Source organism: Antrostomus carolinensis, unplaced genomic scaffold (assembly GCF_000700745.2).
Source record: "Antrostomus carolinensis isolate BGI_N321 unplaced genomic scaffold, ASM70074v2 scaffold6367, whole genome shotgun sequence".
Lineage (NCBI taxonomy): Eukaryota > Metazoa > Chordata > Aves > Caprimulgiformes > Caprimulgidae > Antrostomus > Antrostomus carolinensis.
This window is the reverse complement of record NW_010328063.1, coordinates 52771-80415: the sequence shown is the minus strand read 5'-3', so window position 1 is coordinate 80415 and position 27645 is coordinate 52771. Positions and strand designations below refer to the sequence as shown.

Sequence of the window (27645 nt, the reverse complement as noted above, 5' to 3'; positions counted from 1 at the left end):
CCCTCCCAGGGAAGGCAACTGAGCCAGGGGAAAAGCAAAACAAAACAGCAACCAGCCTTCTCTCACCCCAGAGCATCAAGAGAACAGGACAGATCTAAAAGTTTATTTTTTGCCACCACTTAATGGCCTGTCTTGTAGACAGAAAGATAAAAGTTGTTTCTCACAGGTCCTAGAGAGCACTCAATCTTGTTAGAAATTTCTGAACATAAGTATCTTGCTTAATGAAGGAGTAAAATCAGGCTGGATATGTGACAGCATTAATTTTCAAATGCTTCAACAGACCAGCAGGTAGTCAGTGGGGTCCTATTAGGCTCATTGAGTATCAGTCTGATGGGTTTTATTTATATTTTTGAAGCCTATTTTGTCTATTTTTTGAGACTATGGTTAGATGATTCCATCATTTCAGATCGTTCTGTTAAGAGAGGGGCTTGTTCTCCACCTGGTCCTTATTTAATTCTGCAAGAAAATGTTTTATCCAGTGAAAAACAAAACAAACAAGCAAAAAAACCCAAAACAAAAGAACAAAAAAAAGAACGGCAGATGCCAAACTCAAAGTCTTCCCCAAACTCTTCTCTTATCAAAACAACCAGAGAAGCCACCCATTCATTATATACAAATGGCTTAATGTAAACTGAATGACTCAAACCAAGAGTGCAGATACCCACAGCTTTGCTCCACAAGACTCTGATAGTCCATGAGCAGAGGCAGGAGGATAAGGAGCCTCCTCAGGGATAAAGAACATCACATACCATGGGAATATCACTGTGCCAGCCTAAGAGTTATTTGGTTACTTCTAGAGTGGTCACCTGGAAGAAGAACTATATACGTCCAAGGAGGACCTACTGATCTGAATGCAGCATCTCTCCTTCCAACCATCAGCTGGTCCCACACCCTGTCTCCTGTCCCTCTGCAATTGAGGTTCATTGAGGATCTATTCCCCATGAAGACCTGAGCTCAGACCTTACAGGGATGACCACAAAGTATTCCCATGGTGCAGCACGTGGGTTGAGAAACCTCCAAGCTGACTCTAAAACTCAAGCATTTGGTTCATCTTCCATTATAACCTGATACAGATTTAACACGGTGTTTTGTTTTGGCTTTGTTGTTGTTTATATTCTTTTTAGCAATCATGTTCTCACCCTTCCTGGGAAAGTTTTCCATCCTGAACATGACAGTCAGGGATTATTTGGTGAATGGGTGAGCAGCACCAGTCAGCTTTCAAAACAGCCCTTCCGGCACCACAAAAAGACCTAAGTTGCCACATCACATCACATCATCACTCAGTAAGGTAAGCATGAGTTTCAGTCACCATTTCTAGGTTTTCCCCACCAGTTCTGTGAGAACAGTATTTGCACACTTATTCTAACCCAGTCAAGCAAAGAAGATTTGAAGTTCATCGCTTAGTGAACAAAACCAATGCTGGCTCAGCATTGGGCAAAGAAAACCATCGAGATTATCCGAGGACGCGCAGGGGTCACGTTGTACATTCACATGTGTGAAGAACTGAATGCAAACTGCAGTGCTGCTGGGTGATGGAAGCACTGAGCAGAAACCTGGGGCTGGCACATGATTTCCCCCAGCTTGGACACAGCTTTCACACTACTCAATGGTTTTGTAAATCTGTGTTTGCTCTATGAAGGGCAAGGCAAACTTGAACAGAGCCACTCTGAAGCCTGTTCATAAGGTTTTAGACTGCTCTTCATGGATGGCTCTGCTGCTAGGAAGTCAAGAACTTTGAAGATGTTACACTCCTGATGGACAGAATTGAAGGAGGTGCACCTCCACAAAAGGGTCCAGTAGCTGAAGGTAGCATGACATCAGGTTTTATGTGCAGAATCAGAAAGTCTACAGCCTTTGAGGATGAAGATTTCCACTGGCAAAACAAAAAGCCACCAGCCTGCTTCAGGTTCCTATGAGGAATGATGATATCTCCCCAGGAGACCATTTTCCAAAGTATGAGACATATGTTTCTTCTCCCTAAATGAAGCTACAAGAAAGCTGTACAGCACAGGTCTGTAATTAGAGAAGGGACACATAATAGTATTCATGTAGAAACAGGAAAAAGACCTTGAGAAACAACTTCTCTAGGAATCACCGAATCTCTGTGGCTCATCATGTTCTTGGCCTGTCCACTGAGCATGACAATGGGGACAGAAAATTGGGTAATATCAACCTAAGCAGCTGCTGAGCATCCAATAGGTGGGAACAGCCTGGGTCATCTGAAGGAATATTCATCCTCAAAACAGTCTCTGTCCAAAGCTACTAAATGCACATTTCGGCAAGAAAATACATGTCTTGAGGAGCCACAACACATTGTTATACCCAGTTTCAGGAAATTGCCAGAAGGGTGGGTGGAACAGATAGGAAACCAAGCAAAGAGACATTTTTGGTGGAATGCTGAGCCTCATCATCAGCTTTGCATAGAACCTCTTTCTAAGTTTGGAGTCTGTAGCTCTGAGGCAGCTGTTCCACCAGGAAAATGTCTGGAAAGCCCCATAGATTTCAGATGTGACACAAAGTTTCTGATGGAAACACACATCTAGTCAATCTTATCAGCTCCTATACATTAAGGAAAAAACTGGACATCCACAGAAAGACTGCTTATTTTCCATCTTCCTCTTGTGAATTCCCCTCTGTGCTGAAATTAAGATTATCAGTCAACTAAAACACTTCTCAAATGGGAGAATCTTGTCATGAACTACGCCAGATTTAGGGAGTGCTCAGGGCATTTTAATACTAAACCACCTGGGATGGAAATGCCACGACCATGTTTGCTGTAGCCCCTCCCCTCTTCTCTTTCCTTGAACCAGCCATCCTAAAGGGCATTGTGCCTTTGCAGCCATTCCAATATCATTCATCCTTTGAGTTCCTGATCTTTCTACTACCAACTGCCTCAGAAATGAGGCCAGTCCATCACTCTATCACATACAGACCTCCAACAGGCCAAGTTTTCTCTTCCTTTTGAGATGCAGTCAATTTATTGCTGACATGCAGCTGAAGAGCTACCTTCCCACTACAGCCCATGTCTCAAGTGAGTACGTCATCTTTGCAGAGGTAGAGCTAAAGCTGCTTTAAGTCAAGCTCTAGTTCAGAAGTTAAAAGCATTCTAAATTGAAACCAAGAGGTACTAAAGATGCTTCTCCATCAGGGTAAACCTGAAACTCTTCCTCAGATATTGTTTTTCATTCTCTAGGCCACTTTCTCTCATGCTGGTAATGGTGGTGTTCGTAACTAAAGCATCTAAAAACATCTAAGAACGCAATGTAGAGCATGGATGCTTACACTTGGACTAGTAGATGTCCCTCCACTTTGCAGGAGGACACAATCTAAAGCATTTGAAATCTAAAACTCTGTTCTTGCCAGACTGTCTTCTAGACACCCAGAAGGACACACAAGTCCTCCCTTGCTCTTAACCACTCACCCTTTGCATGAGCATTATGTCTTTCCCCCAAGCAGTGTATAGCTCTAAAAGATGCACATAATATACAGTTCTGCACAAAATCTGCCAGCAGGGAGTTTCTCCCTCAGAAATTAACAGATAAACTTATTAAGTGTTTCTTGTTAGACTGAGTTAATATGGACCAGCACTTTACACCACCTCACAGTGTGTAATGTAACAGGGAAATCTTGGAACTTTAAACCAGAATGAACATAGACCTAACTAGCTGTTCTGTCACCTTGATCAGCTCAATATTGGTATTATCATGATTATATGACCAAAAATATGGGGGGTTTTTGGGGGGAAAGGGATTAGCATTAAGGGTCGATCTTAAAGGTTGAAGCAGGGAGGAGAAAGATGTGTTTGAGCTTGGACCACGGACCCTAGCTTTCTTTGCCAGATTACTTTTTAACCTGGATCCATTCCCTAGCGTGGTTTAATGTACCGTCACATAAACGTGTCCACAAGCAGGGTAAGATCTCCTCATTCAATTAGCACAGCCAGCTCAGAGTCCATAAACTCAGGAGCTCCTTAGGCCATGGGGGCAAACTCTGGTGGCCAATGCCGAGACGTTGATCCTCTGTCTCAACCTTTGTTGCTTTTCTCTAGGGGCCAAGTATTCTCATGCATCTTAATTATGTTTCCAAACAACATCCCCCTTTTCACGTGTTACGCTTCAGCTGAGTCTGCATTCAGGCTGGCACAAAAACCATTCTGTCATGTGGAAAAACAACTCCAGGCTTTGTTTAACCAACACCAACACGCTGGAGCAAATTCTCCCATTCAAACTCTGCTCTTTTCAAGCTTCAAATCATCAAGACTCAGGATGAATTAGCATTCAACTTACTGGAGCCACCTCATAAGCAGACAGACATACACAATGTATGAGTTAAGAGGTAATTTGGAATAAACAGGACAAGGGGCAATGGGCAAAAACTGGAACACTGGAAATTCCAGACAAACTTAAGGAAAAACTTCTTCACTATAAGGGTGTCAGAGCACTGGAATAAGCTGCTTAGAGAGGTTGTGGAGTTTTCATCTCTGGAGATGTTCAAAACCTGCCTGGATGCTTTCCTGCACAACCTGCTCTAGGTGAACCTGTTTTGACAGGGGGGTTGGACTGGATGATCTCCTGAGGTCCCTTCCAACCCCTACGATTCTGTGTGAAACCGAAAGACAATAAAACCTCAAATCCCAAGACAGCCTTTAGCAACACAAAAAGAGAACAGAAGTAGCAGTTACTTGGATTGGGCTTCAGCATGGGATATAGGGAGTGTGCTGATGCCAGCCACATAAAGGAACTAGGCAAGATCTGGTTCAACATTTTCTTTACCAGGGGAAATTGCTGAGCAAGACAGCAATGCAAGTAGAGAGGCAAAGTGCACCACATAGTTTAAAAACACAAGAAAATTAACAAACCCATCAAGACTCCCACCCTGAACACAAGATCCTCAGGCTTTCAGTCAGTCCAGGTTCATCCACACAGATGAGGCCATGCAGCAAACATTTGGAACATAGCACAACCACCTCTACCCTCAAGCAGTGGGGCCAGCTCAGGACAAAAAGCAGGACATCAAACCTCATCATGTCTAATTAAGCCATGGAACTCTCTGCACAAGAGTCTGTCATTGCTATGAGAGTACTATATACACATTCAAAAGCACTTGGACAAGTCCATGGAGGAAAAATCAATTAAAAGCTAATAAAAACAAAGGCATCAACTCTTTAGCTCGGAAAGCCCCTGAGGAGTCAAGAAGCACAAAAAGAAGTAGTACTACAACTCTTTCCAGTTTTTGTGTTGTTCTTCTCCAGGAATATTCTTCTGCATTATGAGAAATGAGGTAGCCTGGCTTGATACTGCTGATTTTATGCATCAGACATAATTTTTTTGTTGGTCACCTGCATGGCAGGACCTCAAGCACTGAAAGAAGAGACAACGCAAGATTGTCAAAATAACGACCATGTTCAAACCTCATCAAATTTAGGATAGCAGTGTGTGGCCACGAGCTTATGAAAAGTCAAACAAGCATTCAGTACTCTCTTCAGAAAGTATCAAGGCTGTATAATTTATTTCTCAGCCCAAGAACCTTTTTGTTTTCTTCAGACTTTTGTCTTCTGCCATCTTTAATACAAAAACCAGGAAAAACAGGAAGTTTTGTGTGGGGGAAGGGAGTGTGTTTTTCTCTTTTTTTGCAAAAACAGGCAACGCAAAAGCTTTACACAAACCTTATCTGACCCCAGCTTTTTTTATTTCCTCCCCAAACCCAAATTGGAAGATCACATCCCTTCCTTAGGAAGTTCACTCCTAAGCCCAATAAAAACAACCATAAACCTCTAGTTGACTTCAAAAGGACAAAATTCATCTGCCCTTTCTGGGTATCTGAAGGCTGAACTAACCACCCCAGACTCCTTTTTTAATCAACAAAGAAGGAGATAAGAAGTTCAATTCAATCCAGAATATGTGAGATGTGTGGACCTTTGGGTATCTCCACTAGCTACAGAATTAAAACAGCTCAGATGGATGTCAACATGTAAAGGGGCTAGAGAAGATCACTCTCACCACAATTAAGAATATCATTCAGCCTTTGCAGATAGCAAAGCAAATACGATAAGGCTCACAGGTGAGATGATGTTTACTTAGTGGTTTAATCCCCCATGGCCTTGTAGCTCCCATTATCATTATCATTTGCAAGCAGCTTGTGCATGCAGAAGCATAAATATTTTGACCAAGCGACTCACATACAAAAGAAAATGACTTCAGGTTGCTGGATGAGATTCCAAGCCAAACCTGAAAAAAAAAACTCCAGGTTGTCTGGAGGCAGCAAAGGAAGGGAGATTGAGAGAAGAGAGGACTCTAATTCTCCATTCAAGTAGAAACATGGGAAAACCAGGGAGAATTTTTGTGTCATAGCTCTGGTAGCAGCTTTGGGAGCAGGAGCTCCCCTCCCTTGGCCTCATACTCCCAATATGCCTACTCTGCTTTTCCAAAGCAAATGGGATTTCAGCCTGGCCTCAAAAAGCAAGAAAAAAGACAAGTGCTACATGTCTGGGGTTTAGAATACATGTTACTGTCTACTTTGAAGTAGTTTTGAGTCTGACCACAAGTATCAGACTGAATTACAGTCTGGAAACCAACCTAGAGGCACAAACAGTATCAGAGGAATGTCCCTTGGGACAATGGGAGAGCTGGTAGTAGGACTGCTCACAGATGAGATGAAGTTCAGTGTACAGTAATGTCATCCCCTTTGAACCATCATCCCCACTCAGGACCTCCAGGACTTGAGTAGGACCAGAGGAGATTTCACTTCCTTTGTGCTAAAAGGCAGAAAATCATCATAAAACTGTGACAATAGCTACTTTTGAGATTATTGACTCCACCAAATATTCACATGTGAGGCTCTGGATCCATCCTCTACCTGCCTTGCCTTTTGATACCACTACTTTCCTCTCCTCCCAATTTACAGATGTTTGCTCGTGCTAGAGGCAGTGTTCAAAAAGCTAACAACGTGTCACTACAAAATGCCACTTACAAAACCTCCCAGATCTGCCTTACGAAGTGACACATGCAAAGCCTAAGCAGGGCTGAAGTCTGTATAAAAAAACAGGGAAGGAGAAAAAACAAAACCAAACAAACAAAAAACCCCCAAAACAAAACAAACAAACAAACAAAAAAACCCACCAAAACAAAACAAACAAACCCCCCCTCCCCAAAAAAACCCAAAAAAAACTTGCTTACTTGCTTGGATTAGTTTAATCCTTGCACCCAACCTTTCCCTGCTTTCTGTTTGGGTTCCTTAAACTCACTCATATCCAGGAACATTAACAATCCTGACTGAAGAACTGCCAAATTTTTTCTTCCTCTCTCCTCTAGTGCCCAAGGCCTTTAACCAAAGACTGAGTGTAGTAGGAAGCTTCTAGTGTTTCATCAAACCCTTGAGGTGCTCTTAGAGGACAAATTACAAGCCACTGAAGGCAGAACAGACCTGCAAAGAGTTGCTGGTGCTTCCTAACCTCTGATCATCATTCCAAGATGCCACAGTTCACTGAGGCACTTTGAGTGCCAAAACCCAAGTCTTTTGATGACCTGAAGAGCTGCTCAATGCTCTGACAGAACTGTTTCACAAGAAAATTCCTGTTTGTTGAGCCCAAAGTACTTTGCATGAGCCCTTTCCAATTCAACAGGAATGTAAACAATCCTCAACCAGGTCAGGCCAGTGGTCTAGCTAGTCTGGCAGTAAGAATAAGAGCTATTATTTAGAGGAAAAAAACCATAAGCTTGGCAACTACCTGAGGTCTATTCCTCTTGTATTCCCCCACCAGCCAACTGTTGCATTAGAGATCTCAAAGGGTGCAACCCTATTCCTCATATCTGCCTATGGATCTCTTGTCCCTGCATTTATCTTCTCCCTTTTGAACTTGCTGATATTATTTGCCTCCAAAATGCATTACTAAATTGAAGGCAGAGTCTTTACAGACAATTCTGCCTGGTTTCTTTGCAGATCCTCAAAAATCTTGTCTTGCAGCTCATTGGGAACTGAAGTCATTACGGTGGCAGTAATGAAACTACCAAGTTCAGGGAGCAGCTGCAAGGTCTAGGAAGCTTCCAGGCCATAGGAAATTTCCACAAAGAGACACAGCTTTGGTTCAGGTCCAAATTAAACTAAGCTAAAGTTTAAAAAACAGTCCATCCTGTGAACTGCAGCTCCTCCTCTTCTGGCTCTAAACACATAGTTGTTTGTTACTTTTAAAAAGTATGTTACTGTTCCCCTATAATTGTGCCTTTGACCCAGACTTTTCACTTAACACCTAAGACACCTGAGAGCTTTTGACCTCTTCCCTCCCCTTGCAGAAACCCAGGTGAGCTTATCAGCCTCTCTCACCCTGACTAATTAGTTGGGTATTGGTTTCTTTACTCTGCCAGGCAAGCTGTGCAACCCCAACGTGAATGCAGTTTCCAGCCTTACTTCATCAGGGTTGTATTGCCAGGTGAGGCTGCCTGCTTACCTGGCACAGGTAGAAAATCCCTCCCTCAAAACAGGAGCAAGACCCAACACACACAGAGGATGAGACAGCTGTGACAGGAGAGGGACCACATGTGCACGTAGCATCACAGAATGGTTTGGATTGGAAGAGACCTTTAAAGGGCATCTAGTCCACAACCCCTGCAGTGAGCAGAGACATCCTCAGCTAGATCAGGTTGCTCACAGCCCCGTCCAACCTGACCTTGAATGTTTCCAGGGATGGGGCTTCTACCACCTCTCTGGGTAACCTGGGCCGCCGTTTCACCACCCTCATTGTAAAATAAAATAAAATAAAATAAAATAAAATTACTTATTTCCCCCCACACACATGCTTTTCCAGCATCCCTTTCTAGAAAACACAAGGTGAGAGCAAGCAGAGGATTTAATGCCACAAGCCTAGACCATACTGGGAATTAAAATACATTGAAGACAACGTATCTTCTTTATGCAAGGCCAATATGTTATCTAGATAAAACACAGGGGTGCACGCAAGTGCATTTTACACGCCAAGAAAACACACTCCACACCTTTTGTCATTTGCACAGGTAAAAGTTCTACCTGTAGAAAACACTCCCAAACTTTACTCTGACTCAGGACTTTTACTCATAGCACGTTATCTTCGACAGTCCTTTCCATTACCTTCAACATTTCCTTCTGCCTGCTAAGGCTGATCTTACACCCTTCCTATGGTACGTGTCTAAACAGAAAACCAAGCTTGAGGATCAATGGGAAAACAACCAACGAAACACTGGTCATGAAACCCAAAAATAACCAGTGTGTAGAGAAACGTACCTTGCATGAGGCAGCCAATTAAAATTCCCCCGTAGTAAGCGCTACGGCAGCAGCTCCTCTGAGCTTCTGAATCCTGAAATACTCTGGCACTTCCAAAGCCACCCCTTTCCCCTCCCACCTCTCCCTCCCACAATCCAGCCGCCTCGTTTGCTGAAACACAGATCTGGGCCTGTTCATTAGATGAGACACCCACAGAGCCCAGAGAGACAGTTACGAAACCTGTGCAAATAAAGTTTCTAAAGCAACTGCTTTGTTATGTGGTTTTTTTTTTTTTCAAAGAACGAGATATTTTGTGATCTACGCTCTTGTAAGCTCATGTGTTGGAACTTAAAATATAGGAAACTAAAAGGGAAAAGGACAGGACATGTTCTTTGCACTTCTGCTCCAATTCCTTTTCACCTACAGTGTTTCCCGTAGCAGTTTGCCAAATGAAGCTCCTGCTTTTTTTTTTTTCCTTCTTGTTCTGCAGGTCTCTCCCCTCATGCGACTTCTGTGCTGGCTGGAGCTCACAGATGGAAACCCTGGGAAACGAGATGTTTCCTGCTATTCAGAGCCTGTTGCTGAGAGCGTGTGACAGCCTGCACGTGACGCATGCAAAGTCTGTCCTCTGCTACATCTCAGCCAGCGTAACTATTTGCCCCTCCTTTTAAATTTAAAAAAACCCTAATAATAATAATAATAATAATAATAATAATACAAGTCCATCTGTCAGGAAGACCCAGAGTCCTCCACCACCCATTTATTTGAGCTCAACCACCACACCACCTCCTAAAACACAAAAGCACATCAGAAAACACATCTCCACATCAGAAAAAAAGCTGATATGCTGCCCAACAAAAGCCCCATGCCCTCCCCTTCTGCTTCAGAGTGTGCTGAAGAGCACTAACAAAGCCCCATTTTTTTCCCAGGCACTCCAACATCTTAAGACTCAACAGCTCACCTTGACTAGATGATTTCAAGGACTTTTAGAAACAACTGGAATTTACTGTGGGCTGAGAGATCAGGACAAGTCCGTTTCTATAGCGAGGATGATCAGGGTGTAACAGGAGGCATGAGCTGCCTCAATCACCTTTTGTATGGAGAAGTTCTTCTATTGTATTGACTTCCTTCCCACTTTCCTGGACTCCTGGAGTCTTTTCAGAGCGGAATGTGCCCATAACTCACTGGTTGCCTCAACACAATGGTTTACACCACAGGGCAGTCAGAACAACAACCTCTGAGCAGCAATACTAATCCTAGTACACAGCAGGGAACAATACTGGGGAAGGATGCAGACAAGCAATGGAAAGGATGAGTGAGCAATGAGCTCACTGCTGGCCTCCTACCTGCTCTACAAGCTGCAAAGTCAAAGAGCTGGTGATGAGGACTTCAATACAATTACAGACCTTTTTATTCCAGTCCAAAATTTGGAATGAAATCAGATTTTCCACATCTTGAGAAGGTGCTCACCCACAAAGGACTAGATGGCAGACAGGTGCCTCAAGTCCTTTCAAAGTCTTTGCATAGCTGCATGAGCCCAGGAGGACTTTCCATCCTCCAGACCCTATATAGATGGACATTGCTCCCTGACAGAGCTTATGATAGTGCTTACCCATCCAGAAATGGAGTGGGTTTCAGAGGTTCCAAGTGCTTAGTATTCCCCTATTGAGCATGAAGGGTTGGGAGTCTCCAGCTCCCTGTGGCATTGCATGAACTCAGCTTGATGCTGGGGGAGATGGACACTGGAGAATCCATCTTACATCTAAAGTCTTCTGGTTCAACCCACTATGTGCATTTGGGTCTGAACCTCAAGCTCAGCATTCTGGCTTGTTTCTGTACAGTTTTGGTCAAGTGGCTTGTTGTACATGCTCTGGATTCATGTTTTCCCTGCTGTTTTGTTTTGTTTGTGTTGGGTCCAGCATAGAGGTGGATGTCTTTACATCCAGCCTTTAGTACTAGATTAGGTTTGGGATGGGTAGGGAGGGTGAGACACACCTTGGTCCATCACCTAAGACAGTATTTCTTAAGATAGACTGATACAGAGTAAGCATCAAGAGTCCTCTGCTGTCCAGGACATTTCTGCAAGTAGACAGGACAGTGATGAGGACACAGACGTTTCAAAAGCATCTAAGACTGTGTATGAGATATGCTTCTCATCTTGTAAATGTAATAATGCAGTTGCTTCCCCATCCTGCTTGGATTTGGGGAAAAAAATAAGGTGGAAAAAAAAAAACAAACCATACCCAAAGACTTTTTTGCAGATTGATAAATTTTAGTCCTCATCAACCTGAAGATAAAAAGTCTTTTTTTTGATCTTGGGAGCTTGTTGGTTTCAAAACTTGAAGTAAGAAAAGAAAGTAGAACCAAGAAACACAGAATTTTAAAAAAGAAACAAAACAACTAATCAGGGACACATTAACAAGTGGAGCTTTTCTTTTTTGGAAAAAAAAAAAAAGGGGGGGTCTATGCCTGGAGTTTTGTCAGAACTAACCTTTTTCTACTACCAGATTTTATTAAAGACAGAAGTTTTCCATGAAAGTCTTTAGAAATCTTCCCTATCAGCTCAAAGTCTCTCTCCCATTATCTGACCAGATTGTTATTAATGAAATTGTTGCTGGCTATTTGCAGCCACAGAACTTAAACATAGAGCATGTGAGATCATTTCTAGCCAGGAGCTTCGGGAATGCTACTAACATTCATTTGTCTACAGAAAACAATATCAGGTGGCTCAGGTTTTATATTTTGTTCTCCTGCTTGACCTCAGTTTTAAATCTTTGTTTCCTATGCTTGAGTGTGTCACTCTGGGGAGCATGGTTTAATGCTAGGCTTAACTCCATCACTAGAAACATCCACTCAAGGGAGCAGGGAGAGAGTTGCAGTGCAGTGGAACCAAGGAACACGCTGTCTCCAAGAGGTCTGCCCCTTAAATAGACAGCAGAGCAAATTGGCATTCAACCACCTGTGGCGATTGAAAACATTTATCCCTCTAGAAATACTGAACTAGCTTTGATCAAGAAAACTCTAAGAGAAGGAGTTCACTTTGCTCTTCCTGCTTAGGGTTTTTAGTTATTAAAAAAAAAGCATCATCTACAAATCTCACTTTATTTTGTCCCTTGTGAAAAAATGTCTCTTTTCATAGAATGATTTGGATTGGAAGGGATCTTTAAAGATCGTTTAGTCCAACCCTCCTGCCATGGACAGGGATACATTCCACAAGATTAAGTTGTCAAAACCCTGTTCAACCTGACTTTGAACACTTCCAGGGATGGAACATCTATGATTTCTCTGGGTAACCAGGTCCATTGTCTCACCACCCTCATAATTTCCTCTAAATACAGCTTCCTTGATGGAAAAGACAATTTGTTTCAGGGAGATTTTCTTTTGGTTTATGGGGGTTTTGGAGGTTTGTTTGTTTGTTTTGGGTTTTGGTGGGGTTTTTTTGCAAACTGAAGCCTATTTATAATACAAGTTCCTCTGTTGAAACTAGGTCCCAGGCAAATTCTTGAGTTCTGGGGCTAGTGATGCTGAGTCAGCTCTGTTGGCCAGCACATCTTTCTATCACCAGGGCAATACCACCCCATGTCATAAGAACTGAAATAACTGCTTTATGACTCACTCAAAAAATATCCTTGACTATACCAGCTCCCATAGGGGGTTGCTGAAGCATGCCCCAGAGGAGCAGCAAACAGCCTGTAGCCTCCCATTCCCACAGCATCACTTAATGAGACCTCAGCTCCTGCTGACCCCTGGGTAGAGGCTGTTTGAAGATGTGAGTAAAATCTTTTTCCCCCCAACAAAAGATAGTTCTTCCTAGCATAAATCCCAGTATCATGTAGCTTTCTTTTCCTTCCAAAAAGCTATTTTTAAAAATCAGCAGCTTCATTCACCTCTCAAGACATCCCAAGAGTTTCAGATGCACATCAGTGTCACGTAAGAGGACTGAGTTGGGAGATGGAAGAGGCAATTCAAATCTAAGATGACACCAGGTCCATAATCCCAGCTAGCACCAACTTGATATTTCTGCTGCCTTGCTACAAGCATGCCACAGGACCATCTGGGACTGTGGCAGGGAATAGGACAGTCATAGCTACTGGAACCTCATTGAATCTGTTATGATTTAGCCAGCTAAGAATATGTCACAACACCCACTCCAAACAGGAGCAACAAACTGGACTACTCAAATTCACTCACCCAGTGGATTCCAACGTAGAGGTGGATGTCTGATCCAAGCATGTACTCTTTAACTCGTGTGCCTTGCAAGCCCAGAAGCACACTATTTGTGCATACCATTGAGAAACTATGCGTGGAAACAGGAGCTAAGTGTGCAATTATTCATATCTCATGCAAAAGAAGTTTCACAATCTTCTTGATAGTCAAATTTGTCCTGATTCTTTTCACTGAAGCAACACAAGCCTTTTCCCTAAAGGATAAGGGAGGCATGCAAGGCAGGGACTGATGAGAAAACAAGGAACAAGAAACTGGTATCACCAGTGGGTACAGACCTGTTTTCTACATCTGAGCAACCATTCAGCAGTAAACCATTATAGAAATCAAACACTTTTAGAAATTCTCCAGACTCATGTCCAGATGCACAGAAGAATTCAGCTAAGACACACTCCAAAGAATTACGTGTCTTCATCTGTATTCCTGTCCATGAAAGACAGAGATGACAATAGACAAGACTAGAGACAAACTGCAACACAAGACTGGCCAGGAGCAGAACAGGCACAGAACAAGCATAAGGAGAGAAGTCATTGAAAATGTATTGATACGTACTCAACATCATTCATTACCACATTAATTCCCTTTTGTAAGGAAGCCCCATGCAACGTTAAGAGACTGACTCTTCCTACAACCTCCAGTCTTGGTGTCTGCTAGACAAAGAGCTCAGATGCAAACTAAATGTCCAAGTATTGATCCCACATAGGCTCTCAGCTTGAAGAGTCAAGAGTTAATCCCCAGAAGTGTGCACAATCTAGATGTTTCTGCCTTAGCTGAGCAGCCAGGTGACCTAAATATAATTTCTCTAGCTGTTTACATGGCCTTCAGCAAGTCCACTGTGCTCTCCTCTGTTAAGACAATAGTTGGTCCTGATACTGTCTCTAATTACATGCCCATGCAGTGACGGGTCTATGACAGACACAGTTCTCGGCACCAGCAATGCTGAAGGTCCACCACCAGCAGGCATGTGCTACAATTTATTTAACTGGTAGAAAGCAAGGTCATCCAAAAGGCATTGACAAGACCCTGGGCAGACAGAAGCTGTTGGCTGATGCCCTTTACCAGGCAACACCTGGTTCTCTTTAGAGTGAAGAAGAGCTGGAAAGGGGAAAAACCAAACAGGAGCACACTGGTCATCAGCATAAGGGACAAAACATTGGTCCCAATCCAAGGACCAAAAAGTACCCAAGAGTAACATGTCTTCTTGTGCCTGTTAGTCAAGCTGTACCAGTTCTTTAGCCCGTTGGACAAACTCCAACTGCAACAAGGTGGTGCTGAAACTGTGCCTCATTAGCTGCACCAACTGGTCACATCCTCCCTGTGTCTCACACAGCACAGCAGATTAGGCTACCAAGGCAGGAGAACTAGATGATCATGGTGGAGATGGTCACCATTTCAATGTGTGTCCCCTTCCATGTCACCAATGGTATTTGCCTCTAGCTTGAGGGCAGAGGAACCAGTCAGGATAACCTTCCATCTGGCCATAGCTGCCAGGGTGCTACATTGCTCTTAGAACTTTGGAAAGCCCAGATGGTTTACAGACACTTTGGGAAAATAAGAAGCACCTCTGCAATCACACCCAGCCCCACATCATATCCAAAGACACAAGCCAAGTTCACTTGGGACACCATACCACATGGTGCTTACTGATCAGGAAAGCAACTCTAATTCTTACTCCACAGAACAAAACAGATAGAAATACCAACCCTTAGAGCAACTACCTTCAACAGTGACAGCTGGCCAGTCCAAGAGAGGCATAGGGCCTCTACTTGATGATTACTTTTCTGTAACAACAAACACAGAAACAAGAAAGCCTTTTTTAAATAAACCCATAATACCCACTTAGTTACAAGAATGAAACATGACTCATGATCCAAACTATTTATTGCTCTGTGGTAGCTTGTCTAACTAAAGACCTTGCTAAAGAGGAAAACAAATATTAGCCTCTGGCAGTCAGTTCTAATTCCATAGGAGCTGATAGATAGCTGATTCCATACATGCAGGTAGCCAGAAAACAGGAAAATATGTCAAAAAAATAATCACAAAAAAACCCCAAAAAACACTTCACTATGTCAGCACCAAGCTGTCATCTTTCAGCTCATAACAGCTTCTTCCTCTTTTGCAAAGCTATGTGAAGCCATGAGCCTTTCTGTTGTTACTTGGATGGATAAGTTCCTAGAAAACTATGCAATAATAATAATTAAAAAAAAGTATTGTATTTATTACAACCCTTCTGGCTCTGAAAATGACATGAAAATTTGTCTGAGTTGGAACAGAGAAGTGGTACCAATGAGATAAGCAAGTACTTGGTTGCATAAATCTTTTGGGCTGCAGGACAGCCCAGCTGGGGAATGGCAAAAAGGTCTACAGTGCTTGACTGCAGGAGGACAATGATTTTTACCAGGACTCTTCCAAAACTCTTCCAAATGCCCTGGGCTGAGTGGTACAACCCCAGCTGTGATGTTGGGCCTTCTTCCCACTCCTTGGGGAAGCTATGTCAGATGCCTTCAGTCAGTGAATCAGAGGAATCCAATAGCCAGAGGCATCTGGCATGTGGAAACGTGAACGAAGAGGAAGGGTGCAGAACTACAGATAGGCAAGAGATTCACTGAAGGGGTACGGAGAGCAGATATCAACTGGTTTTTCTTTCCTAATGCATGAGACATTGTGGCCAAGACCAGTTCCCCCCCACCCCATCACCCAGATGGGTTTTATGGGTATCTCCTGAGAAAGCCACCATTTCATTTGAGAGACCTGGGAAAGGCTCTCCTCAAACACAGGCAGCATGAGGGAAGATGATGAGGGCCCACCAGCACATAAGTCTTGGTCCAGTCTTCCCCCTATTTCTATCCTTCCAGTTCCCAAACCTCCCACAGAGATAGTAACATTGACCAGACAGCCCATCAGCAACCCATCTTTGTTGTAAGAGCCATGACAAGTCACTGCAACACTGTCCCTGGAGATAGAACAAACAAGGAGGAGGTGACCTTCCTTCTGCAGCCACATGAGATCAGTGGCTCTCTCCTTGCCTTAGAGCGACATTTCCATGGCACCACATTGGCCATGTTGAACCTCTCCTTCAACAGCTAAATGGGGACAGTGAGGCCCCATCCCACTGGGCAGGAAACCACCTGGAACTGTGAGGCACATTGGCTACATAACAAGTCCTGGAGACATGATGCCAGAAAAACAAAGTCCTACAGTCCTTGTCCTACAGCGTTGTGGTGAATCGCACCATTATATCCCGCTCCCGCGGCACACGCCCTGTCAGCACTGGGAGGGATTTTGTGAATATTCACCTCAATGCAGCTAGGAAATTAGTAACAGTCCTGTTTTATGGAAGCAGAGATAGCAGGATTTTGGTGAATTCATAGCTTTCCTCAAACTCTCTTGCATCTTAAACATGGGTGCATCCTTTCCTAACCCTACAAAATACCCAAGCAATAAACTTTGTAAGGAGACACTGTCACACACTAAATATTACCCCATTTCCAAAGCTGTAACCCCCCAATCTTCATCATGGCACGGAGCCAAATCCTTTGCAATAAGACCACAATCTCCCATGGGAACACTTCAACACCAGTTTAATAGCATCTTCCAGCAGCTAAACACCACTTGAGCAAAAAAATCTGTCTTACCATGGGTTGAGTTGTCAGCCAGGATATGTAGCCATGTGAATGGAAAGAGCTGATGATGAAAGCTGCCTGCTCAAACTTTTCAGCTACTTTATTTACTCACTTTAAGGGGAGGGAGAAAAGAAGAAGAAGAAAAAAAAAAAGAATTCAAGGAAGTAAAGTTCCTCTCCCAAGGTGCACTGCAAAACATTCTTGGTAGACATGGAAACCCCTGGCAGGTTGCCATCACTTGGCCAGTCTCCACATTAACGTTTCAGCGAGCAACTCAATACCTGAATGGTTTTTAGAGAACTTAAAGGGAAATGGCAACCATGAAAGGGCGATGCGGCTGCCACTCCCTGTAGGCAAACGTTAGGGGTGTTCCTGATTTTGCCTTCAGCTCTGTGGAGAAGCTTGACGTGCTTCTGTGGTACACAGGGCAGGCAAGTTATGACTGAGCCAGCTGAAAACAAATGCAGCCTCTGCATTTCTACAAAGGAGGTTTCCTAGCCACCCATCTGCAGAGACTGAGGGCAACCTTCAAATACCTAATGGGGAGCTGCAAAGATGAAGGGGAGAAAACCATTTCATGATGCTCTGGGGATTAAACTGCAACTAAATGATTTAAGAAGATCTATTTCTCCCTTCTCCTGACTTCTCCCCTCTTCTGGTTCTGAGCTGTCCTCCCCTGCCTTGAAGCTGCCTCCTCTTTGCTCAAGGTTGGGTTGAAGAGCCTGGTCTCCCTGGAAATCTCCAAACACCTGGGAAAGCAGGGAAAGACATGGACTTGGGACCTTGCTGCTCTGGGGGAAGAGCAAGGAGAGCAGAGGAAGACTGTAACTTATTGCTGGAGAGCACAGGACCTCTGGGGGTGGTTGGATAGAGATGATCGCACCCTTGGGCAGGAAAGGAGATCCTCTACCTTCCCCTAAATTCCTCCCTCCACTCATTCAGGAACAAATATTCTGCATGGTGAAGGGGTATTTCCCTCTAAAAGCTGTAACCCTGTGCAGTGCCCATCACCATGGCTTCAAGGTGCTTCAAAGCACATGGAGGAGAAGGATCAATGAGCAAGCAGTAGAACCAGCAGTGTAACAAAGCTGTGACATGCACAAAAGTTACCCAACAGTCCAGTCTTGGATTTCCATCAACAATGCTTGCAAATTTTTTTGTGATACATAAGTGAGCACGAGCACACACAGGACACACAACTTCTCTCTTCAGGAGCCTTCTCACAAAAGCCATTTGCATGAGAAATCTTGGTTAAGAAATGCCAGCTACTTGGCAGATATCAATGTCAATAAAGCCAGAATAAAGCAAGGAGACTCTCTTTCCCACTCTCTTCTTAAGTGCTCAGTGCATTTCCAGGGAGCCCAGACCTCCAGTCCCCCATTGTTTTCATCCCTTTGCCCATCAGCCTAAATGTAGGTAGATAGCAAAGAAGCTCCAGGGTGAGGGAGAAAATGAGGCAGTGAAGAGCCACATCCCCTTTCAGTGGTTTGACCCCTGGGGCACTTGCTGCCGCAGTAAGTAAACTCATGCTGTTCGAGACCACAATGTTCTCCCAAACACAACATTGTCATGTTTTTGTGTAGCGACAACGGTAGCAACAGCAGCACTGCAGTTATTGGTGAGGAGACTTTATCACTCTCTACAACTACCTGAAAGAAGGGTGCAGAGAGGTGGGAGTTGATCTCTTCTCCCAGGTAACAAGCGATAAAATGAGAGGAAATGGCCTCAGGTTCCACCAGTGGAGGTTTAGATTGGATCTGAGGAAAAACTTCTTCACAGAAAGGGTAGTCAAGCATTGGAACAGGCTGTCCAGGGGGGGGGGAGAGTCCCCTTCCCTGGTGGTATTTAAAAGACAGGTAGATGAGGTGCTTAGGAACATGATTTAGTGGTGGAATTGGTAGTGTTTGGTTTATGGTCGGACTCGGTGATCTTAAAAGTCTTTTCCAACCACTATACTTCTATGATTTTATATTTAGCAAGAGCCACATTTCATTTATTTCCCAAGAGGATGCTAAAGGCACAAGTTATAAATAGGGTGCTGACGAGCTCAACAGCGCCTGTGGTTTCACTAAGAAATTGGTGGTCATCCACTAATCAGTGAGTACATAACAGCATGTGCAATGAAGGCTCTGAGTAACCTTATCCGGTGAGGGGTCATTGCTGGTAGGACTGTATATGGGAAAAGACAACTATTTCTCCTCTCTCTTCAAAGCTCACTGCCTCGCTGTTGCTAAATTAATAATTTTTGCAACACTCTTGGGTTTTTGTTTTGGTTTTGTTTTGTTTTTCCCCTCCTCTCTACAAAATGTCCAGCTTGAAGGATAAGGTCATTAAATTAGAAGTAGGTGCTTGAAGATAGTGTTTGTTTGTCCTCATCATGAAAGAAAATAAAAATAAAATAAAAAAACTCTAAAAGCTCAAAGAAATAGAAGGCCAACATGAAATCTTACAATTTAAAATCCCAACAAGAGATTCTACTCTGACCACCTGCAAGTATTTTCAAATTGTCCCAAGGAAAGAAGCTGAAATGAATTTACAAATTGTTGAAAGGTCTGGAGTCAGCAGAAATTCACTTTTTTTTTTTTTTTTCCCTCTGAAAACTAAAGGAGGCAGTCTGCTTCAGTGACCCATGTATAGAATAAGAAGTCTGGAAGTTGAGGGAGAAAAAAAAAAAATCAAGTTTTTTTGTGCTATTTTTGCACAGCTCTTGGCACAAATGTTTCCCAGCAGTGATGTGATGTCATGACATCCCCTGTTCATAAGCACACATGAGGAGATAGCTCCCCATCAGCTACAGGAAAGTCACAGCCTAACTTGCTCAGTGTATTAAAAAAAAACCAAACAAACATCAAAACCCCCACATTTCTTCAAAACCCACAAATAAAACGATGGGAGCAACGCTGACCTCCCAGCTCATGGGCAAGGCACTAACAATAAAATACAGAATCACAGAATGTTGGGGATTGGAAGGGACCTCAAAAGATCATCCAGTCCAATCCCCCTGCCAGAGCAGGAACCTAAATGAGACCACACAGGAAGGCATCCAGGCAGGTCTTGAATGTCTCCAGAAAAGGAGACTCGACAGCCTCCCTGGGCAGCCTGTCCCAGGGCTCTGTCACCCTCACTGTAAAGAAGTTTCTTCTCAAGTTTAAGCGGAACCTCCTGTGTTCCAGCTCACACCCATTGCCCCTTGTCCTACCATTGAGCATCACTGAGAAGAGCCTGGCTCCATCCTCCTGACATTTGCCCTTTACATATTTATAAACATTAATGAGGTCTCCCCTCAGTCTCCTCTTCTCCAAGCTAAAGAGACCCAGCTCCCTCAGCCTTTCCTCATCAGGGAGATGGAAATAGCAACCCAGAGGCTTAGGGAGCTTATATTGCATTTGACCCAGGGCACAGCAGATGTATTTCCACAAGCTCCTCTCTAGTAGACCACTACTAGCGCTTAGACAATGTTTTCTAGAAGGAATCAGTCCCATTAGCAGCAGGACTGGTAGCCCAGTTTGCTGTGGATTTATGCCCTGTGGTTGTATTCGCTGGTGTCTAGAGACATTCAGGCACAAACCCAAGCTCCCCATGGCTCAGTTGGTCATAGCATCTCTGCCCAGGATAGATCCTCCAGTGTCCAGCAAAAATTGTCCACATACTGTCTTTCTTCCTTCCATGAGGACAACAACTGATTTAACCTGAAATGCACAGAAACTTGGTATTTCCCAGACTTTTATCACCTGGCCAATTCCAGCTGAATTAAAATAACAACAGCTTTAGAAGTCCAGAGCAGGGAAGGTTGGGTGAAGGGAGGAGGAGAGGAACGAGTAAAGTATCATGTCCAAAAGCCCAATTTCCTTAAGAAATCAAGCTGAAAAACATTAAAACCAACTTGGCAAACCACTGCTTAGGATCTCAGAGCCCCAGACTGGATTTTCTTCTGGGAAAGGAGGACCAAACTACACAACTTCTGAGGCATATGCATAATTCCCTGTCTCAATGCTGCCACCATCTGTCGTCTGCTGTCGAGACCTCATAACACAGCATCCTGCCTTCCTTTTCCACCACATCCAATCCTCATACTGATTTTCAGAGCACACAGTTTCCCATCATCTCACACGTGGGAACACAGCAGTCAACAGTCAACGTGTAATTCTACAGCGAGAACAAATGCAGCAGAGAACTGAACAGCTGCTTTTCATCTGAAGCAATGCACGTGTTGGCATCATTCCACCCTCCTCTAATCTTCACGGTCTAATCAGTAATGCAAACCTTAAAGCTGGCCTGCCTATTTGAGCTTGTAAAATATTAATTTGCTAGGAAGATATTTTTTTCCTGAAATTCTTCTTATGCTTCTAAAAGTGCTGGAGCATAGAAGTGACTAGACCCTCTCACATCTCATTAATTATTTTCTTGCCTAAAATCCCAGGTTTCTCCTAGTAAAGGATACAACAAGAAATTATGAGTATGGGAGAATATAGTAAAAGTGTTCATCCAGTCTCTCTCCTCCTAACTCACTTTTTCACATTGTGGCTGAAGGTTTTGTTTGCTTCTTGGTGGAAGTCCAGCAGAGAAATCACAGAATCAAAGAATTGTGGAGGTTGGAAGGGACCCCTGGAGACCATCTAGTCCAGCCTCCCTGCCAATGCAGGTTCACCTCGAGCAGATTGCACAGATAAGTATCCAGGTGGGTTTTGAACATCTCCAGAGGTGGAGACTCCACAACCTCTCTGGGCAGTCTCTCTGGAGTCTCTCTCTTTGTTCCAGTGCTCCCTCAAAGTCCCACACTCCCTCAAACCCCTCAAGCTGTGTTTTCTCTACCTCTGTGATTCAGATAATTTTCTTGACCTTTTTGATCACAGCTGAGCTGGAAATGGTGGCTCTGCACCTTTAGCTTCTCTAGTCTGCTATGCACATACTCTTCCCAGTTGCCTTCAACTCCCTTCAGAGATCAAATCTGAGTGAAGCTGCAGATTGTAGCGACACATCCACAAGATCCTTTAGGGATGAAAGGTGCTTTTTTAGATCCTGAGATGTCAAATAGTTATCTCTAGTAACACTGGACTCTGCTAGGATAGGGTAGCTATGATGCTGATGATGCATCAGCTTGGCTTACAACCCTTTTTCATTAGAGGAATAGAATTCTCTCAACAGGCCAAGAGAAAAAAAACAAGAACGAGAGAGCTGGAATCAGTCAGACAGTTGTAAAAAAAAAGAATAATAAAATAAATAAAATAAAAAAGCAGCAAGAGCTCTGAGCACTACTTTCCTCCCTGCATCTCCCCTTCAAGAAGCCCAGGCAGGGAGCAGCGGATCACTCTGTAAGCGACACCAACCTAATTAATTAATGACTCCCCGACGTCAGCTCTGTGGCTGCTGAGTTAGAAAGGAAGACAGTAAAGAAGGACCAGGACAGCACATGATTGCTTCTGGTAAATGCTGAACGCTGCTAAAAGCTGGCTGGGTTATTCATAACCTCCTCTGCTTTGGTCTGCAGCGCAGAAATCGGAGATATACTGGGAAGAGAAGATGGGGTGGGATCCACCCTTGCAGCATCCTCTCTCCTGGGTGAGGTGGTCTTCTTCCTTCTTCTTGTCCTGCTCGAAAGCTGCCATGGCACAATTAATTGAGGTAAGGAGCAATTGGGGGTTCAAGGGTGTCCAGGAATCGTGGTTGTGTGTTTTGTTTTGTTTTTGCCACACATGTTACTCAGGGAAGACAGGTAGGGCAGACAATTTAAGGTAGCTCCAAGGAGTTAGAGGCTTCTCTGGGAGATGCTTGTTGCTTTCTACAGGCCCAGCACTAGAAAGAAGGGACTTTTAAATTGTCAATAGCTGCTGCTGAGGACAGCCAGCACTTAAGGGCTGCTTTAAGCCTCCAAGAGGGCTTGACACAGTGCAAAGGGACAAAGTCACAGCACAGCATTTTCTAGCCCAGCACTGTGTGTCCAACAAGTGCCTCCCATCAGGGGCTCAGGGAAAGAAAAGGACCAAGCATGACCCAGGTGATGCTGTCCCACATGTATCAACCCAAGTTAAACTTTCAGACTGTGTTTTTTCCTTCTGCCTTCCCTCATATCCTATAGTTCAGCAAAAAACATTAACTTTGGAGGTGATGTTCCTCATCCACAGCTCAGTTTCAGAGCTTTCCCCTGAGGATGACTACACATTCCCATGGCCTCAGCTCCCTAGAGCAAGGCTGGGATAAACCAGGAGGGAAGAGCAGCTTCAAGCTTCACAACCCAGTAATACACCCTGGCAGTGGTTATAACTTATTGCCAGCAATTTCAGAAGTAATAGTCCAAGCTGGAAGTACAGCCCCCTAGAATTACAACTGCCAAAAATTTTGCAACCCGGTTGTTTTCAACCTCTTCATCACTTTTCCTAAAGCCTGAGCCACATGAGGCAACTGCTGTGTTGGCCCCAGTGTTGCCATGCTGATGAGTAGCATGTTCTTGCAGCAGAGTTTGCTTTGCTCAGATTTCTGGATTTAGCTAAACTTTTCGAAAATACATCTGACTAGTAGCTGTCTTAAGGGCTCTGATGTGCTAGTATAAGAAAAGATTTTTTACACCATTTTCAAACTTTCCATCCCTGCTTGCCCTGGCCCTCACCTGGCTTTGCATCAAGCCAGGTCTGATCTCCACAGCCTTTGGTCTGCAGGTTTTAGCAGTTCATCACCAACACATTAGGGACAATGACAACCGTGCTGAGTTCATATCCTCACCTCATGATCCATCTTCTGCCCCAAAGCTCTAGTTATCTCATTTTAATGTTACTCAATTCATGATTTTCAAATGAGTCCACCAACCCATTCTATTTGACCACGACATAACAACCCCAGCAAGGCAAACAAGAACCTAAAACTCCTTTACAAGCTCACACACACTCTCCTGTCGACTTTTTTTTTCCCATTTTTCCAAGCTGTTCAGCTTTCAGCAGCTTTCAAGGTGACAAGTGAGGCAGAACTTTCTCCTACAGTGCACATTTCACAAAGCACGCTTCGCTGAAACCAGGATGATGTGCAGACACAGCATCCACCCCACCAGGAAAATGTTCCCTTTCATTATGTTTCACAGACACACACTTTACAGGAATTATCCTCATGCCAAAACAAAACAAAGATAAATGGCAAAATTATGAAAATTGTTATAAAACAGGTGTAATTTTATGGTCTGCTTTACTTATACCAGACTTTCTTGAAAACTTGTTTACTTCTTAAAGCATGTCAGAGGGAGCAAATCTCATCTGGAAAAAACAAGCTGCACAGCAGGTTAACTACCAGGTATCTGAAAATGAGATTAGATGAACAGTCAGTTTCTGTATTTCTAAAAGCAGATGAATTACAGGCTGCTCTGAAGCTCTGCAAGGACTTACTTCAAATAATTATACAATGCTGTTTTCCTGAATAATTCAATTTATGCTTAGCCAGCCCATTAAAGCAGAGAGAAGGTCAAAGGGGCTGAGCATTAGAACATTTCAGTGAGCTCAAAAAACAAACAAACCAACCCCCCCAAAAAACCAGCACAAAAAAACCCTAAACAAACCAGAAACCACACGAGAAGGAGAAGTGAAGAAACAAGAAGATGCTCTTGTTTAATGGTGTTCAAGTGTTTTCAAATGTGCAGATTCACGGACACTTTCTACTTGGGAGCGAAGAGGCAATAAAAGCCTCTGAATATTGAATGTAATTGCATTGACAAAGAGCTTTCCTATTTCATAGGGTTTTTTTGAAGAATTCTCAGTCCTTCAGGTTGAAAGTTCACTGTCCAAGGGTTTGCAAGCTACCCTGACACTGGATAATTTGGAAATAACTCCATGGGCTGCCCTGGACACTGCCCCATTTGGTGCACCATAGTATCATAGAATTATTTTGGTTGGAGAAGACCATTAAGATCGAGTCTAACCAAAAATCATAGAATGTTGTAAGTTGGAAGGGACCCACAAGGATCATCAAGTCCAACTTGATGCTCCCTCCCTGAAAGTGTTTAAGGCCAGGCTGGATGAGGCTTTGAGCAACCTGGTCTAGTGGAAGGTGTCCCTGCTGATGGCAGGGGGATTGGAACTGGATGATCTTTAAGGTCCCTTCCAATCCTAACCATTCTATGATTCTATGAACTTCTGTCTCTGCACAGGACAATCCCAAGATTCAGACCATGTCTGAATCTAAGAGGGTAGATTTAGATTAGATATTAGGAAGAAGCTCTTCACTGTGAGGGTGGTCAGACACTGGAACAGGTTGCCCAAGCCCTCCCGTTAAGTGTTGAAGGCCAGGCTGGATGAGGCTTTGAGCAACCTGGTCTAGGGGAAGGTGTCCCTGCTGATGTCAGGGAGGTTGGAACTGGATGAACTTTAAGGTCCCTTCCAACCCTAACCATTCTATGATTCTGTGTGTCTGAGGGCCTTGACCAAATGCTTCTGGAATTTTGTCAGGCTTGGTGCCATGAGCACCTCCCTGGGGACCCTGTTCCAGTGCTCCACCACCCTCTGCCTCAAGAACCTTTTCCTCATGGCCAACCTAAGCTTGCTCTGGCACATCTTCCTGCCATTTCCTCTGATCCTTTCATTGGTCACCAGAGAGAAGAAATCAGCACCTGAAAAGGACAACCAGGAGCCTTCCTGTAAGGTGCACTGCAGAGGGACATCCTGCACTTCACTCAGAGCTGTGGACTCTTCCCCAGAAGCTCCTTGCCTAAGTTCAGTTGTAGTTTGTACAGGTTTGTGAAGACACACACCCACGTAGCTCTACCTAAGCACCCCTCAGTGCCTCTATAACCCAACCTTTAAAACACACTCACATATTCCAACATTAGCAGGTGCTAGATAAACAACTAGAAGACTGGGAAAAGTCTCTTTTCCATCATCATACCGATGGTCTAGCACCAAGAGGACTTAAGAACAAGAGACCATTCACTTACATTCAACTGGACTAGGCTGCCCAAGGAAGTTGTGGATGCCCCCTCCCTGAAAGTGTTCTCGGCCAGGCTGGGTGGAGAGTGGAAGGTGATCCTGCTGATGGCAGGGTGGTTGGAACTAGATGATCTTTAAGGTCCCTTCCAATCATAACCATTCTATGATTCTATGACCATGGCTTTGGCTTTTTTTCCCCCCTTACACAGGACTGCTCAGATGATGCATTTAGCTCCCATAAAATAATACTCATTACATGAAATACATATAGCACTGACTCATTCCTGAGTTTTCTACCTTCTCCATCATTTGTCCAAGAACCCCAGTTAGGATAAAGTGTGCATTTCAAGAAGCAAGCAGCTTACATAGGAAAGGAGGAATGAAGTGATAGTACGGTTCATACTACTCCTGGTTTTATCCATCAGACTTTCAACATGCCCAAAGGGTGCTCTGGAAACAGAATTAGGACAAGTTAAGCACGGAGGAACTTCAACATTTCCAGTGCATCTAGAAGAGAAATTTCCTCTTATAGAGGCCAATGTAAACCCCATAATTTCTTAGATTTCAGTCCTCTTTTGAGCTCAGGCTGAAAGTTACCACCATAATGTTTTATGACTATTTTGTAATCAGCTTAAAGAATAGTCTGTTCTGCAGCATGACAGGAAAAACATCAGGACTTTGTTTTGGAAAAGCAAAAGAAAATCTCTATGCTTATTTAAGCCACTTTATTAATAGTAAAGTCTGATAAACCAGCTGGAACAGACCATGTTTTCCCAGTCATCCCCATATGGTTCAGTATTTAATTTCTCATTGACATAATTATACTCTCATTTCTCTCCCAAGCCTTTCTCAGCCCTCATTTGATTTACCTGGGTTTTCTCCTTTGTTATGAACATTTCTATCTGTCTACAGATCCCTGAAGGAGAGAATCAAGCTAAACAGAAACAAACTTAAAAAATAAAAAGCAGTTTGAAAACTGGACATTGGCACTACCCACTGTTTTATAGCAGGGGTCCACCTCCTTTGAGTGAAGTTTAGGCTCATCAGCCCCATGGGTTATCAGAGGGTGCTTTGATGCAGATGTAATGCCTTCCTCCAGGAGGAAACCATCAGGATAACCTGCATCAGGTCAGCTCTTAAGAGACCTGGATTGGGTGTCAATTTAGACACAGAGGTGAGAAGACACATCACATGTTTAGGTTGTAGCATGTGGTAGAGTCAGTGATCCCCTTATTGAGTCAAATTCTACATCTGTCAGACCTTTATTAAGCTCTTGGTCTCTGGATTGGAGTTTGGAGCTTCCTAGTCAGGAGGTAAAACTGTTTTAGGAAGTCACATAAAAGAAACTCTTCAAAAATTTTATCAGACCAAAAAACTTTGCCCCTTTTCTCTACTAAGAATAGAATAAAAATAAAGATCCTTCTGTCACTCTAGTTTGGACTCCTTGGAAAAGCTGCATCACAGACTTCAGAGTAGGGGAAAAAAAAAAACCAAAACACTAATATTTTCTACTAGTTATTAATAGATTCAGTGGAACAAAGGCAGATTCTGATGGATTTGGGTAAGAAGATCACTGAAAGATTAATTGAAGGCCATTTTGACAAAGGGATTAAAGGCTTTCAGATGTTTTCCAAGTCCTTCCACTTTCAAATTGCCATATAGACAAA

The 27645-nt window shown here is 43.5% G+C and overlaps 1 protein-coding gene across 1 annotated transcript in view; it reads left to right on the top strand.

The window, feature by feature from the left end:
- Nucleotides 1–22598: 22598 nt before the first annotated feature.
- TMIE (transmembrane inner ear) overlaps nucleotides 22599–27645 on the top strand; it is a 33971-nt gene continuing 28924 nt past the window's right edge. The window contains exon 1 of the mRNA XM_029085990.1: nucleotides 22599–22700. Within this exon, the coding sequence (XP_028941823.1) occupies nucleotides 22599–22700 (102 nt within the window). The remainder of the gene's footprint in view (nucleotides 22701–27645) is intronic.